The sequence below is a fragment of the Equus asinus genome, chromosome 2 (assembly GCF_041296235.1).
Source record: "Equus asinus isolate D_3611 breed Donkey chromosome 2, EquAss-T2T_v2, whole genome shotgun sequence".
NCBI classification, from domain to species: domain Eukaryota; kingdom Metazoa; phylum Chordata; class Mammalia; order Perissodactyla; family Equidae; genus Equus; species Equus asinus.
Window position 1 is genome coordinate 67,218,097 of NC_091791.1, and position 16,642 is coordinate 67,234,738.

At 54.6% G+C, this 16,642-nt stretch overlaps 1 protein-coding gene across 2 annotated transcripts in view; it reads right to left on the reverse strand.

Moving 5' to 3' along the window:
* The window catches only part of ZCCHC24 (zinc finger CCHC-type containing 24), a 67,946-nt gene extending 53,668 nt beyond the window's left edge, over window positions 1-14,278 (reverse strand). Inside the window, exons 1-2 of one of the 2 annotated variants that reach the window (XM_014837251.3) lie at window positions 13,828-14,278; window positions 1,728-1,928 (exon numbers count right to left, since the gene is read on the reverse strand). In XM_014837251.3, coding sequence (XP_014692737.1) covers window positions 1,728-1,928; window positions 13,828-14,073 — 447 coding nt within the window. In that variant the 5' untranslated portion in view covers window positions 14,074-14,278. The remainder of the gene's footprint in view (window positions 1-1,727; window positions 1,929-13,827) is intronic. The other variant, XM_044761108.2, reaches the window with a different exon arrangement.
* Between the last annotated feature and the right edge of the window lie 2,364 nt (window positions 14,279-16,642).

Consider the following 16,642-nt stretch of genomic DNA (forward strand, 5'->3'; position numbering starts at 1 on the left):
TAAAATCCCAGCTCCTCCACCAACCAGCTAGATGGTCCTGTGCAAGTTCTTGACTCTCTCAATGCATCACATAACATGAGGCTAATAACAGCACTTAACACATGGAGTAGTTGTGAGCACTGAATGAAATAATGCTTGGAGATTCCTTAGCACAGTGCCTGTCACCTTCTCAAATGAGGCTAAGTCCTGCACTGCCCACCTCACAGGTTGGAGGTAGGAGATGATGCAGGGAAAAGTGTTTGAGGTGGTGTTGTGAATGACTGAGAGTTGACAGCCCCTACCCTGGGGGCTCAGCTGGGACGGCACAGGGGGTTGCCAACTGGGTAGGCCATGGGCACATCCTTGAGGACCAACCAGATCCTTAGCTGCCTGTCTGCCTCTCGTCCTATCCAGAGAACCCCTGGTGGGTAGAGGTCTCACCCTCTGCTGAGATATCCTCATGCCAAGAGCCCCTTGCTTACTGCATGTATTGAGGGGTGGGCAGGGCTCACTGGGGTATGGATCTAGAGGACAGCCACCAATGGGTCAGCTCCTACTATTATACAAGGTCCAGGGCAGGCCTCTCTTGTCCAGGAGTTGGGGGAGGCCGAGATCTCTGGTGTACACGAATCACTGGGGGTCTTACTCAAACACTCTTCTGGGTGGGCCTGAGACTCTGCATTTCTAACAAACTCCCAGGTGACACAGGCGACTGTGCCTGGCTGTACTTTAAGTAACAAGGACCTAAAGCATGGCATGGCCATTTCTGAGAATAGCAGTGAGTGAGAAGCACATCTCGGGCTCCCGCAGGTCCTGGAGGGACCCAGCCCCACCCAACCACACCCTAGGCTTCCAAGATCTGGAGGGTAATACCACTTGGATTTTCTGAGTTTCCAGGATTCCGTTTCTATTACCCATATAAAATAAAAGTAGTATCACATTACAAAAACATTGGAAAGTAGGAAAAAATAATAGGAAAACAAAATCACTGATAACCTTATACCATATTTAAAACAACCGTTAACCTCTCTCCTCAGGATTCCAAAGCCTTGTCTGTCAGAGAGCCAGGGGTCATCATGAGTGGGATTTGCCTCAGGGACCCCGCCATGTCATGGAGAAGCACTGCGTGAGAGACGGGGGCTGCACCCAATACCTTCCATCTCCTGGTCCCCTTCCCACCAAAAGGAGAGGTGCCCAGCCCCTCAATGCTTAAGGCCTTCACCCAGACCTGAGCTGGGACCACAAAGTCAGGGCATGGCCCCCTCCCCCCTCACAGGCAGCAGGCTGAGGAGGAATCGCTGCTGCAGAGGAGGCAGAGACGGGGTCTGAGGGAGGGGCACACATCTGGATTCCTGGCCCAGAGCCCGCATTCCTTCTCTGTGAGTGTGAGGCAATGGGGTCTCAGGAGAGCTGTGAGGAGGCTGCTGGCCCCCACCTGCCCCACTATAACAGGACCCACCCTGGCAAGAAGACTGGTGAAGACTCAAAAGACTACAACCTAATTTGGGGGTACCCCACCCAGACTGTTGACTAGCCAGTACAGGCCCAAGCTGGGCCTCTGGCCCATCCATGCCAGCCAGCCTTGCCTCAGAAATACCAGAGAGGACAAAAAGGTGGAGACCAGAGGGCCACAGGGCCACTTGCTCACAGAAGGGGCCCTGCGGGGGTGCTCCACCTGCCCTACCCATAGCAGCCAGTCCACAGGTCAGTAGGGGGCCATGAACCCTGCCTGGGTGGAGCTACCTTACCTGGGGGCAGTCCTTGATGTAGTGTCCTTTGTTGAAGCACAGGTGGCACAGGTAGTTGGGCGGGGGCCGCTTGCTGGGTTTGCGGGTCTCCGAGGTGAGGGTCAGGTCTGAGAAGTGCTCAGTGAGGGAGCTGAGGCCATCAGCAATGTTGTTGAGGGAGCCATAGGGTGATGCACTCTTGTATATGCTGCTGCTCAGCGCCTGTGGGGACAAAGGTGGTAAGCACTCTGGAAGGCCTGGGCACGCACACTTGTATCCTCAGCCCTGGGGGAATTTCCACAGGCCCGTACAAACACACACATATACATGCATGTGAATCCCAACTGACCCTTCAGGTGCCCATGGGCTCTGAACTCCTAGAGCTACGTTTAAATTCTAAATCTAGTCGTGTGTCCATGGGCAAGCCAGTTAACCACTCTGGGCCTCACTGGCTCTGTCTGGAAAACGGGAATAATGATAACTACCTCTTAGGTTTCTACAAGGCTAACATAAAGCCACAAGTATAAAGCACTTTATCTCCTGCCTGGCACTTAGGAACCACTCATTAATTCTTTACACAGTGCCAGGAGACAAGAAGGTACAGCAGAAAGAACCTGTTAGATTTGGAGCTCTGGCACATAGTGGTGGAGTGACTCAAGGCACGTCGCTTGTCTCTGAGCTAAACTCAATTTCCCCATTTTGTAAAGAAGAGGGACACCAGCTTGTAGCACTGTCTCCACTGTACAGATGAAAAGACTGAAGTTCAGTGCTTTGCCTGTTCTCCTGCAGCATGAGGCCTGTGTCCGGGGAGCCCTCAGCCCAGCCTAGGCCAGCTCTAGGGGAACCAGGGAGGAAGTGGCCCACCCCTCTCACCTCTCCCACCTCTAGTTGACAGGAACCAGATGTCTTGCCTGGCTTCAAAGCAGATGCAGCCCAGGCCCCCTCCTGGTGTATACAGCCTCTATTTATAGGAGTCACGGGCTCCAGGCAGCCAGGCACACTGGAATTTAGTGAAGGTGGGGCCTGCTGTGAGGCTGGCAGGGAACAGCCATGGGCCCCCTTTCCTGGGGCAAGGCCAAGGCTAGAAAGAGGCAGCTTCCCCAGGAGGGCCAATGACAAACTTGGGCATGGTGCTTGGACATCCCCTGGCCCCAGCTCAGGTGCTGAAGGACTCCAGGAGTGAACTATGGACCTTGGGGAGCCTTGGGTCTAATGGAGAGACATGGCCTGTTCTTGGGAGTCCCCAGGCTGATGGAGGAGCAGAGCTCCTGAGAGGAAGTTGCCTTGGCTCCCTTACAAAGATGGGGCAGACAGGGGTCAAGGGCAGGGACAGTCCTTTCAATGTCCCCTCAGTGTGAGAAGGGGGAAGTCAGCTAAGAGCTGGCCCCAGGGCATCAGGCAACCGGTCCCCCCAACCAGGACAAATCCCACCTCGCACACATGTATACCTCAGCCTCCCTAATCATTCCATTTCTGGGGGTCTGTCATCCCCTCCTAGAGGACACAGACCTCACCATCTAGGTGCCACTACTCTTCTTGGCTTCCTGGACACCCTGCTACATGATCCTGGGCCAGCCCTTTCTCTCTCTGGGCCTCTCTTCCTTCTTGTGTAGGTTTGGACTAGAGCCTGGGATCTGAAGGAAAGACACAGACACCAATATCCAGGGCAGCCCAGGCTCAACACATAGTTTGCCTACAGGGACTGGGCACGGAACTCGAAGGCTCCTAATGACCAGCTCTGCTCTACCACTGCCAGTGCTACCATGAAAGCCAGGACCAGTGAAAGACACCACACAAACCTGCATTCAGTCTGAGGGTGACTCCAGCTCTCAGGGGGCCCAAGATGGAGTGGTCCATCCTGAGAGGCAGAGGGTCCCCATGCCTGGAGGGGTGTGAGCTAATACTGGACAGCCTTAAGGAGTGTGCAGAGTTCCAATGGAAATGGGATTAGATGATAATAGTAATGTACACTGAGCACTTACTACATCCCAGGCCCTGGGAACTTTACACACACTAACAGAGATGATGCTCACCACAACCCTATGAGTTGTTGTCCTCATTTCACAGATTAGATGAGTACGTCCAAACTTGTATTGAATGACCTGGGAAACTTTTAACCAATACAGTTTTCTGGGCCCCACCTCAGACCTATCAAAGCAGCCCCCTATGACTGAGGGCCCAGAATCTGCAGTTTTTATTGTGGTAAAATATACATAAAACCTACCATTTTAACGATTTTTAAGTGTACAGTTCAGAGGCATTAAAAACATTCACATTGTTGTACAACTGTCACCACCATCCACCTCCAGAACTTTTTCATCGTTCCAAACTGAAACTCTGTCCCCATTAAACACTAACTCCCCATTCTTCCCTACCCCTAGCCTGGATCTCCATATTTTTAGAGCTCCCCCAGGGAGTTCAGGTACAATCAGCCTAGCCCTACCTGGCCTTGGGAGCACTTGGACTTTCCAAGCATCAAGGTCTCTCCCTAGCTTGACTCTAGGCCTCTTCCCACCCAGCTGGCCTGAGGGAGGGCAGCATCGCCTCAGCTTCCCAGAGAAAAGTTCATCCAAACAAGAAACTTGAAGCTCCAAGTGGCATGACTCACTCTCATGGCTGGGAAATGCAATTTCACAAATAACAACCCTCTTATTTTTTTCCCTTTTCTTTCTTTTCTTTTCTGGATAAGATTTAAGCAAGTCCACAGGAATCAGGACTGTTTTGGCAGCAAATCATCAAGAGGAAGGGGAAGTCTGGTGGGTGCCAGCAAGTGCGCTAATTACAACCTCTCCCCCATGTTGTGGCCACGCTCCCCTGCCCACGGGTGGGCCCGTGGGTATCCCTGAGCAGCCAGAGGCCTCGGAGCAGGCTGCCCTATCCCTGGCAGCTCGCCAACCCTCCCCACTGCCTCACAAGGGTCACAGCTTTGCCCCTGTTGCACAGGCAGATCCTGGTCAGAGAAGTGAGCCCAGAGCTCCCCTCCTCACCGCCACTCCCACCTCCAGTGGGCTGTGGCCTGTCCCTCATGGTTCCAGCCCCAACTCAAGATGACAGCACCTTAGAGCTGAAAGGAGAGTGGTCAGTTGAGTCATCTTCATTGTCATATTACAGATGGAGAAACTGAGGCCCAGAGAGGCCCAGGGGCATAGACCAGGGCACACAGCCAGGCCTAACAGCCAGGAGTCCTGCTTGCCGGCTGGTGAAAGGGTGGGTGGGGAAGCAAGCTGTTTCCTCTCTGAAGCTCTGAGGAGCTGGAGCCATGGAGGTGAAAGGCGAGTCAGCCTCTCGGCTGTTTCCACAGCCGGTGGGGACTGGACAGAACAGAGACCAGGACACACAGAGCTCCTTCCCCTCCGGCTGCAGAGCTGGGGCCTGGCCTCTCGGGTTTCCCATGTGTAAAACATAAAATGGCACGGGGAAGGAGGGGCAGACTTGATGATCCCTGCAGTCCTACTTTCTTAAGGTCCAGACACCCAGGCACTGAAAGACACCCCAGTGCCTGGCACACATAGGGCACTAAGCAACATGGCACCATCAGTCCCAAGTGCCCTGCCATCTGGAGCTGGAGGGCAAGGCCGAGTGCAAGCTTCCCTTTATGTGTCAGCCCCTAACTCTGCAACAGCCAAGCTGCTCCTCTCAGCATCCCATGGAAGAACTGCTTTTCTCCCTCCAGTTCTGCACTTACTGTCCACCCCCGGGATGACCTCTGTGTCCATAAACTTCCTCCAGGACCTGGCTCCCGGTCTGGTTCTAACTCTGGTGGGGTGGCCTTGAACCTACCCCTTCCTCTTACTCGGGCCTTGGGCTCCAAGGGAGAGTGTGAAAAGCACAGATGCAGGTGTTCTTGAGGCCCCGGTGGCATCATGGGAGATCCTGCACCCCCTGGCCATAGTGCTGTCCCTCAGAGATGCAGGCTGGGGTGGGGACCACCCCGTGACTCCCCTGCCCTTGCCTGAAGGAGCTCTGAAGTCTCTCTCTAATTTCTTTGCACAGGCTGCCTCACCTCTCCATAAGGCTGGACATCCCCACAGGCAAAGATTCTGCAGCCCTCCATCACCCCAGAGCCCAGACTGTTTCTGCTGCTTCTTATGCCCCTGACTGTCCTGGGGGCAGGCAATCACAGGCAGGGAAGGGCCCGGGAGCCCCACTTGACAGATCAGGTAGCGGATGCCCTAACACCTTGAAGGATTTAGGCTGGGGTCTCTGAGTTCCTAAGTTGGAGGGGACTCTCACTCCAGAGTAAGCTGCTCTGGGCACTGGTTGGGGCAGCCCCACTAGTGCGGTGGGTGGAAGCCTCTGGGCACCTAGGCCCACATCACCAGCCTGGGGAAAGAGACCACCTCTCCTTCCGTCCTGGGCCAGTGACCCCAGCAGCCAGCAGGAAGTGCGGATCCTTACACCACACCTGGGGGACAGAGTGTCAGACTCATGCCCATTGCTGGGACTTCTCCAAAATTCTGACTTGGCTACTGGGGAAAGTTAGACGAGAAGACATTCACGTATATTCTGATCCCACTTGTGTCATATACTTGCCTGGATCCTTCCCCTTTCTTAGTTCTCTTATACCTGGCGAGAACACAATTTGGATGGGCTTTATTAGCCCTATTTTATAGAACTGAAACTGAAGCTCAGAGAGGCTGAGTAACTTGCCCAAGGTAACACAGCCAGCGGGTGGCTAAGAGGAGACAGACATCCAGATCTGCTGGCCTGTTATATTTCAGCCCCCACACGGCTTCCAAGGCTTGGCTTCCTCTACAGGAAGGGCAGCCAGAGGAAAACGCCAGATGTGGACCACTCTCCTTGGCTCAGAGGCCCTGTGACATAATATTGCCGAGCCCCTTGGCCCCGGCAAGATGAGGCACGAGCTTCTCTGGGCTGCATGAGGGATCTGGACCTGGGGGTTGGTGGTTCTGCTGAGGGATTTGGGGTACGGAGGCAGAGATTTCCAGGGCTGACTCAACCTGCCAAGCAGCGCTCCGCCTCATCCCCTACAGGACTGTGAGAGGGCACAGCGGGAGGGGGGCAGGCAGGAGTTAGGGCAGTGGGCAGAAGATTCCAAGGGCAGCCTAGAAGGAAAAGAGACTGGTGTAGAGGAGAGAGGCAGGGACAGCAGGCAGACATGGGAGCAGCACCTGCAGGGAAGGACATGGCAATGGATGAGGCAATGAGAAGGGCAGCAACCGAGGAGGCCTGGGTGGAGCAAACGCTGAGTCCTGCTCCCCTAGGCCTGAGAGGGACCTGGAGGAGGAACTCTCTGATCCTAGTCCCCAACTCTGTGGGGGTTCTTTCATCAGCTGAACAACTGCTTTCTTATCCCAAACAGACACCCCTATACCTCCCCTGACACACACACACGGACATGCGCGCACACACACATGCACACACATACACCCCACAAGCCTCTCTTTGGGACAAGAAACCATTCATCTCACAAATGACTCAACCCCTTCTCCAGAGGAGCTACACTTCTTCTACCCCTAGGATCCATCTGGGGCTCCAGCTCCTGGAGTCAAACACGCACACACCCTATGCATACAAGCAGAGGCAGATGTGGGCTGGGATCAGGGAGAGAGGAGACAACCAGTTGTCAAGGCAAAGAGTTGGCCAAAGGGAAAGTGAAGCTACACTTGGACTGAGGGTTTCCCCAGCCGTGGTCAGAGCCTGGCTCTGCTCCTATTTCCAAGGTCCAAAGCTGACCTGTAGGTCAGGAAGGTGGCAGGGCTGGCACCTTCACCCAGGACCCCCAAGGGCACCATTGCCTCCTGGAGGCCCATCCACCTCGCACATGCAAAACACAATTCCCTGTACACAGCCAGTGCTCAAGGAAAGATTCCAATTTAAATAAGTCGTCCATGGTCTTTTTGGTAGGGGAGTGGGGAGAGAGAAACAGGGAACGTAGCAGGGGATGAAGGAGCACAGTGGCAACAGGATACAGCAGAGAAGACTCCCCTCCCCACTCAGTTCCTCCTGCTCTTGCCTAGCTCACCACTCACCTGCTGGGTGTTCGTGTTTCACAGCCATTGCCCTCTACCCAGCTACAACATAAGCACTGGGGACCAGGCTGCTTCTAGAACGTATTTGTTGAATGAAAGCAGAAATCATGAAATCAGAATCTGAGGACTAGAAGGGACCCTAATATCTAGCCAGTCTGGGGTACCACTGAGGCTTGCAGCTTCTATAGGAGGGGGCCTTGATTCGGGATCTGCTGTCCACATGAGGGTGCCATGATCCCCTTGAAATCATGTGCAAACATGTGTCTGTGTGTGCATGTACACTGTGTTCTGTGCACTGCACTGAGAAGAGGAATTCTAGATGTCTTCAGTTCTCAAAGAGATCCATAACCAAAGAAGGTAAAGAACCATTAGCACACCTAAGCTTCTGCTGGGACACCTCTAGGGATAAGGTTTCACTATCTCCCAAGTCTCCTCTTTGCAATTAATCAAACAATCCATAAACATCCCTTCTGTGAGATAAAACAAGAGGCTAAGAAACTAAGGAGAGCATTCACACAGTCACAAGTTTGGGGAAGGAAGAGAGGAGGAGAGGGCTCAATTCAAGTCATCCATCCACCCGGCTACCCAGTAAATTTTAACTGAGCACCCAGTATGTCCCAGGTAGTGACTAAGCATCGGATGCTAGGACTGCAAAGTGGAAAGACAGGATTCCTACTCTCAGAGTGCTGATAACAACGCTATTGAGACAGACAGATACAGTGCATTTTTCACAGCAAGACCATTGGTGAGACATGGTTTACCAGAAGCGTGTACAACTCATCTGTCATGTACAGAAGCTGGAGGCACATGGAAGCTGGAGGGAGGTGTGCCCCCCACAGCAGCCAGGTAAAGCCTCTCAGAGACGGGGCATCCACTTTCGTCACAAAGAAGTTGGGATCCGTCAGCTGTACAAGGGGAGGGAACAGCATTTTAGGTAGAAGCAATAGCGAGTGCAAAAGCTTCAAGGAGTGGGACTGCTTGGTGTTTTCAGAAACCTCAAGAAGATCAGTACAGCCAGAGGAAGACAGAATAAACACACACACAGGAGAGATCAAATATCCTGAGACCTTGGCTGGAGCCCTGGCTCTGCCACTGATTCCCTAACTGTTTCATCCTTCTCTTGAAGAGCCTTAGTTTCCCCCATGTGGACAATGGGGATGGTGTACACAGGCTATGATATGAGACAAAAGTATTCAGAAGTGCTCAGTGTCCATCTCCTTTGTATCTCCCAAGCCAGGCCACCTGTGGACTCAGAACCCACGGAACCCTGTGCTACATTTCTGGGAAGCAGCTGGAGCAGGGGTATACGAGGAAACCAACACCTACCTCTCCTCAAAAGGTTTGGGATCAGACATAAAACATCAGAGGCATTGAGGCTTGACAGAGTGCCCCTGGTTACTGCTGCCCTGCAGTGGGGCCCAGAGAATGATCCAGGTGACAGCCAACCTGGAGACCAGCAGGACGAGCCACAGACAATTGTGCTTGGACTACAGAGAGTTCTAGATCTAGCTCTGCTACTGACACGGTGGGTGACTTGTCAGGCCTCTGTTTTCTCTTCTGTAAAATGGGAGCTATGAAGAAAGAGACGCCAAGAATATAGCACCACCCCAGAGAAGGGACTGCTACTCAAGGGCCATCTTCTCTGCAGGGCCCTCCCCTTGGTGCTGACAGCACCAGGCTCTCTGCCTCTGCTAATTATTAATTACTAATGCTGCCTGCTCTCCTCCCTCCCACCTGACTCACAAGGTCCATGAGGTGTGGCCTCCTCTATGAGCTCAGGCCTGCCCAGTTAACTTAGTTTGACAGAGGGAAGGTCAGGCCACCTCAGCCAACAGGCCCTTGAACGACAGTCGTCCTTGCCCGAGTCAGAGCTCAGCTTTCCAGGGGTGGCTAAGGGAGCTGGGCATCCTCCCAAGCTCCTGGCTAGGCTGGAATGGCCATTCCTACTAGGACCTGGAGCTGGTCCCACCACCCCACACAGACCACAAAGGCTGCTGGGAGCAAACTTCAGCTCCTGAAGCCTACTCTCAGCCCCAGTGAGACAAACTTCCATCCTCATGAACAGAGATGTGGCTTTGTTCTACACATCTGCACTAGCTGGGCAGCTGCTTGGCTCCTCGACACCTGTGGTGGGCACAGTGACACATCAAAACCTGCAAAAGACTGTCCAGACCTGGGGACCTTTAAAGCAGGACCCTACCATCAAATGCTCTGTCTGTGCTGAAGGACTGAAGCCCCATCTGTTAAGCCTTGGGATACCTTTGCTGCTGTTCATAAATCTCCAATAGGCAGACCAGAGTGGCAAAGAGGAGGGGTCTTCAGTGCTGCAGAAGATGGTACTAGGACCTGGGAGGGCACCTGGGTTAACAGCTCCAGGACAAGCCTCCTCAGGGTCGTAACTATCCAACAAGGAGAGGTGTGCTCTAACAGAGCATTCCCTAGGCCTGGGGACATTTAGAAGAACACTGGAAGGTGTTCTGTACCAAGACTGTACTCTGCTCAAATAGGTATGGAAAATGTTGGGCTGAAGAAAGGTTAACAGGTTTTGTACTGAAGGACTTCTCAGAGCCTTTACTGTGCTAGTGGGCATTGTGCATCTCCGAGGGAAGGGCAGTATGCTACGCGTTCCAAATGTGTTTGACCCCAAAGCCTCCTCCCCAACCCCCACAAAGCATCACTTGACTGTAGGGCCAAATCTTCATGCCACATCTGTCCCTGGTGGAAGAGGGAAAGAAAATGGCTGCCCTAAGCATCTGACCTGGAGCAGGACAGCCACATCTCCCCCTGAGGGGGTACAGGGACTACCCAGGAGGGGCTCTGGGCATCCCAGTGAGGGGCCCAAAAGATAACACTCGAGAAGGTGGTAACTCTATTTTTCTGGAGGGGGAGTTCCACAGCCCCCACTCTGCTGTGAATTTAAATTCCAAACAAAACTTGGCAGAGAAGACCCACATGCTGCCCAACCCCCACTCCCTCCAGAACCTTCCCTGGTACCTGGAGAGAGAGGAGGGGCTTAGCCAAGAGCCTGAGGAGTCTCTCTCCAAAGACATATATCGTTGCCACAGACCAGGGGTTGAAACAGGGATTCAGAGAGTCGTCTCTGGACACAGAGGCCTTCTAAAAAACTGCACAAAGTGCCTGAAGCTGCTTTGGCCTGGCCTCCTTACTACAGACTGAGGAGCCCTGACGAGCATCCAGGTCACCTCCTGGTGCTACCTCCTGCAACCTGCACACAAACGCTGCCATCTCTGTCTCTGCTCTCAGGCCACTGTTCCACTCAGAACCCTTGGCTTATCTTCAGCTTCCAGAGCTGAGGTTCCAGGGGCACAATGGGCTTCTGTGCCCCCATGTCCTCATCCTGCCCCCCCGCCCCCGCCCAAATCCCAGCTGCATTCACAGTGTTTCGCTATTGTGGTGGGTACAGCCTGGGGGTGGTGCAGGAGGGGGTGGGCTCTTGGCACAGGGACTGGCACAGACAGGCGGTGGTCAGTGGTCAGCATGCAAGTCACATCCACAGGCAGTGCCACTGGGCCTGCCAGGCCTTGCACAGAATGGCGAATCTCCTGGGCCCCTAGGTCCCTTCATAGAGTCCCCTCCAGCCCACACAGACTTGTTTCTTCTCCAACCACTCCTTGGTGGTGTTCAGGTGGGGGGTATTTTTTCTTGCCTTCTCAACCAGTTGCTATTTTGGAGCCATATTAGATCACCAGCTAAGTCCTGGATGCAGGAAAGGCCCGTCCCCAGGAGCACAACTGGGGCTCCAAGAGGGTTTAGGAGGCAAAGTCGGTGGGAAGGGAGAGTGAGTGATCCTGAAGCCAAGAGAGCCTTTCAGAAGTCAACAGGCACAGCCCTCCAGCCCATCCAAGGAAGCCACTGGCCTGTGAGCATAGGTGAAGCCCCTCCTACCTCCTTCAACCTAGCCTCAAGGCACACCCTCTCTTGTTTGTACAGCTCTCAAATCCCATACACAACACCCTGGGGGATAGCAGAGACTACATTTAACAGATGGGTAAACTGAGGCCCAGACAGAAACAGGGTGTTCCCCCAAAATCAGGTCATGAAAGGCTTTTTCCACCATTGCTCTAGAAAACCTTTACCAGCTCCTTCTACACTGGCCTCAGCAAAGGAATGTGCCTTTTCAGGGGGAAACTGAGGTAAGCAGATAAGCAGCAGTGAAATGACAGGAGGCAGGTCTCACTGAGACCCAGCTGGGAGACGGGATGCCAGAAATTTCCAAGAGGAGACAAAACATCCAACTCCCACAGGGGACTCTTGATGGCCAAAAAATCCCAGGCCCTCTCAGCAGAGACCCACATTTCAGGGAACAAGGCCACCACAGGTGGCAACAGAGGAAGGCTAGTAGAGGCTGATTAGCGACATCCCCCCACACTTGACTTGTGGGTCATGGTCACCTTCCTCCCTTAGGGCTCCCACAAGACCCCCATGACATCACCCACCATTCATACTGTATTGTCTTCTCTGTCTCCTAATCTGGGGCCGGCCCCAATTAGCCTGTAACTGAATCCCCAGGGGCCCACATGGAGCTCAACAAATATTTGGTAAGAGAACAAACAACCAAAAAGACCCAGATACTAAAGAAACATCCCACAAACTGTCCTCCAAAGTTACTGGTCACTGAAGCCAGTTCCCTGAAGGAGCAAACTCTCTTACAAGAAACAAAGACTCCCAGCCAAGAACAATTCCTCATGCAGAGAGAGTGCTTTACAGTTTACAAAGAGCTTCGGCATACAAATGTTTTTGCCTGGCACCAAAAGGTGCCTCTCCAGACTCATCTCCTTCAACTATATCCAGCCAGCCCAACACAGGTCAACCAGCCCTTCTCAGCTCGCCTGGTGTTGGCCCACCTCTAGGCCTTAGGCCAGTGTTTTACATGTCCATGTCTCTTCTGGCCACTAATGGAAGAGGCGAACACATTAGAGGGCCAGAAAGGGTGACCCTCTATCTCTGCCTCTCATCCCCAGCACACTGGAGCATACACAGACCTTCTCCCTCAAACCATTCAGGACTCTCACTCTCCTAAAACTAATTGGTCTGCCCAGGTCTAGAAGGAAAGTGACTCTCACGCATGTCCTCTCCCCCATCCCTTCCCTCTGTACTTTTGCAGAGAGCGTTGCCAGCAGGGGAGTGAGAGAAGGCCACAGAAGGGTGTCTGAAATTCCCCAATGAGACAGGACTAAGTGGGAGTGGAGAAGGAGGAGTCCAGCTGAGGGGAGAGAGAAGTGGTATCCAGGAAGGCTCTGGAGACCCTTCAAAAGGGGCTGGGAGGTCCTGGCAATCTGTGTATTTATCTAGCTGGGAAAGATGCACTGCCCCTTCGACTCTGTAACAGAATCCACCCAACAGGCAGACTTCACAACGCAGCCCGCCCAGGTTTCTGGAGAAGGCACTGGGCAGCTGGAACCTCTCCCCCTATCTAGGCCCCCTCCCAAGAGCTCAAGAGGATTTCCCTTTCATTTCCTTCCAGGCTGGGAGGGCGGGGGACAGCGCAGTCTGTGGGGTCAAGCCCTCCAAAACCACTTCCTATGTGGCTGAGGAGAGCAAGCAGCTGGAGGATGTATCTGGGGGTCCCTGGGTGAGAACAGCAGGAAAAGCCCTCTAGGCGAGTCACTGCTCCCCAGGGTGCCCTTCGGATTAGGAACCACTGAATTCCGACGAGGAAAGATTTTAGGCTCCTCCAGAGGAGCTCACAGCAGAATCCGCACTCTAGTTCCCAGCCAGCGGTGGCCAAGAGGGGGATGGGGCTGGGAGTGGAAAGGACACTTGGAAGGGGCTCCCCGCCCTGGCCGCGCCTCTGCCGTCTGGAGAGAATCGGCAGCCCCTAGCCCAGCCGGGGCCCACCCAGTCCCCTTGGAGCAGGGCAACCAGGCTGGAAAAGGGGGCGAGAGGGCCCCGCCTGCGCCTGAGCTGCTCCAAGCCGGGCTCAGCCAGGAGGTAACGCACTCCCGGTGGCCCAGGGACTTCGGGTAGCGAGTTTGGCAGAGCTGAGCGAAGCCAAGCCAAGCAGGGCCGGGCAATACAGAGACGGGCCGGGCCAGGCCAGAAGAGCGGGGCCGATAGAAAAGGCCCGGCGCGGTCGACATAGGGCGGGAGCGCGCGGGGGCACCCACCTCTCCGCGTTGCAGCTGGAAGAAGCTGTTGAGATAGCTGGAGTGCAGGGGCGAGCCCAGCTGTTCCGGGCGGCCCTTGCCGAAGGCCAGCTCTGGGGGCGCGGCGCCGGCGGGCGGCTCGGGCCGGAAGGCATCGAATGCGCTCGCCTGGTGCGTGTCCTGCAGCGACAGGTAGACCCAGTTGAGTAACTGGGCCGGCTGGTACACCGAGGCAGCGCTCGTGTCGATGGCCGACAGCAGGCTCATTTTGCGGAGGCGGTGCCGGCCCCTCCCCGGCCGCCCGCTCGCGGCCCCCCACCCCAGGCGGAGGGGCGGGCACCGGGGAGCCTGAGCCCACTGCCCGCCGCCCGAGCCCCGACGCGATCGCCCCGCGCCCTGCGCCCTGCAGACTGCCCTCAGCCTCCGCCACCGCCACCGCCACCGCCACCGCCTCCCCGCGACTGCCGCCGCAACGCGCGCGGGCGGAGGAAGGAGGCAGCGAAAGTTGGGCAGGAAACTTTTGGGCCCGCCCCCTCCGCGCCGCCCCGCCCCGCCCCGCCCCGGGATCCGCTATCTGCCTCAGAGCTGACCCCTTCGGCGGCCGCTCCAGGGGTGGCGAGGCCCCGCCCCCTCTGGCACCGTCCTCGCCCTCCATTGGCCGTCTCTATGAATATGGAGTGGCGGGGGCGGGGTAAGCGGGGAAACGGGGCTCGCCTACAGGTGCAGTTCGGCGCTGTCCCGCCCGTGGGCGGGCCCTCCCAAGCCCCACCCCGGCCCCCGCCCGCCAAGCCCAGCTCCCGCAGCCGGCTGGAGCTCGGCACAGGCCCCACCAAATCAGTCTGGTCTCGCTCGGCTCTCGGCTGTCTTCTGTCTCTCGTGCTTCCGAAATCGTCTCCAGTTATTTCATTTTTCTCCTTTCTTCCTTTCCTATTTTCCTTCCTTTCTCATACTCTCCCCTCTCTCTTAAACGAATATCTCCTGTGTCCCCCCTCTATGTCCGTCTCGTCGACTTTCCCTGGGGATCAGTCTGTCTCTGACTCTCTCTTTTCTCTTTTCGTCTAGTCTGATGTGTCTCTCTGTCTCTCCCCCTCCCTTCCCAGAGCCAGACACACAGACACCCACACACACACTTCTCCCTCCCTCTTCTCACTATCACGGTAGGACCCTCCCCCTCCCACTTAATTCCTTCCATCTGCAGAATCGCTTGCTGGCCGGCTCCGCCAAGGGGGGCCCGGGTTCCTGCCCCAGGAAGGACTCCCCGCCTCCTTCCTTCGCCTTCCCTCGCCTTCCCTCCTCCCCCACCTCGCTTCTCCAATTTCTGCCCTGGGCCCGCCTCGCTTCTCGCCCCTTTCCTCCGCCCGGACTCCCAGCCCCAGCGCACCCCGGTGCCTCTGTGGGTCGCCAGGAACCCAGATGTGTCCGGAGGAGCTCGGAAAGACGACTGTCACCGCCCCGCCCCCCAGGACGACCCACCTGGTCCAAGTGTGCCTGGAGGAGCTGGAGCCCCCGCCCCCGCTTCTACCAGACACACCCCCGAAGCTCCAGGGCCTTCACCCTCAGTCTGGGGTAGTCATGGGGTGCCTGCTCAAGGCGCCTGGAGGGGACCTGCATCACCTCTCCCACCTCAAACCTGGCTCTGAAGCCATTCCACCCTGGGTTCAAGTGCCAGCTGGGCCACCTTCCAGCTGAGTGACCTGGGAGTAGCACCTAACCTGTGAGAGGGAGCTTATTTTCTCTTCTGTAAAATTGGGACCGTCACGGTCCTACCTCTAGGATGTTTGTGAGCTTACCAGTTTGAACTTGGTAATCAGAAGCTATTCCATGAAGGTCAGCTCTCCAGCCACCCTGCTCCACGAGTATTTCTCCTACTACCTGCAGGAGGCATATCTATGGACTTTAATGAAAGGATTTCAATGATGACCAAGTACTGCCTTTTCCCATCATGTCACAAACTAAGAACCCCTTGGATTTGTTTCTGTCTCAAATTATTTGATCATGTTTTCAAAGATTTTGTTTATCAAGCAATTCGTGATTATTAATACAAATAATAGCACATATACCAATCACATCTTAATATTTTTATTCTTTGGAGACATGTCTATACAGTACCCTTTAAATGTGTAAGGACTGTTAGACCTAGTTGTTTAAAGAGAAGGTACACCTTTGTTGGAAATAAATATGATAACTGTTTTACCCTTGAAAATATTTGGGGTCATCTCTGGAACTCTACCACCATCTTTGAGATTCCAAGGTAGGGGGAGGGGAAATAGGCTTTGGAACCACTAATCTAGACTTTCCCTAGATTTTTTAGAGAAAATTGCTGTTCAGAGAGGAGACATCTTCCAATTGCACAAGCAGGCAGTTGGGGAGTCCAGAGGAGACTCTGAGGCACCCAGCTCCAGCCCAGAGCTCTCTGTATCTGCCCCTACTCATCTTCTGGGTAGGGGTAGCCCTGTTATGTTTTGATGCTGGCATTTTTCCCTAATATAGGTTGCAAATTCGAATTGCTGTAGGGGTCAGCAGGCAATCACTAGGTATAAGGCAATAGGTAGATAGTGATGGGGCCTGGGGAGAACTAAAGTGCTAGCCACACAAAACCCTTCTGTCATGTGCAGCCTGAGACTATGGGAATCTGACACCTAATTAGAGAGACACCTGGTCTAGGGTTCCCTGCCCTTCAGAGTGATGTGGTGCTGTGAAGGTGTTTGTCATACTGGTGATCACACTGATGCCCTCAGCCCCTTTCATCCCACCCCCATCCCCTCCCCATAGTTCCTCCACAGGGCCTGATGCAGAGATAGTAGTTGATTCAAAAATGTTTGCTAGTTCGATGGTT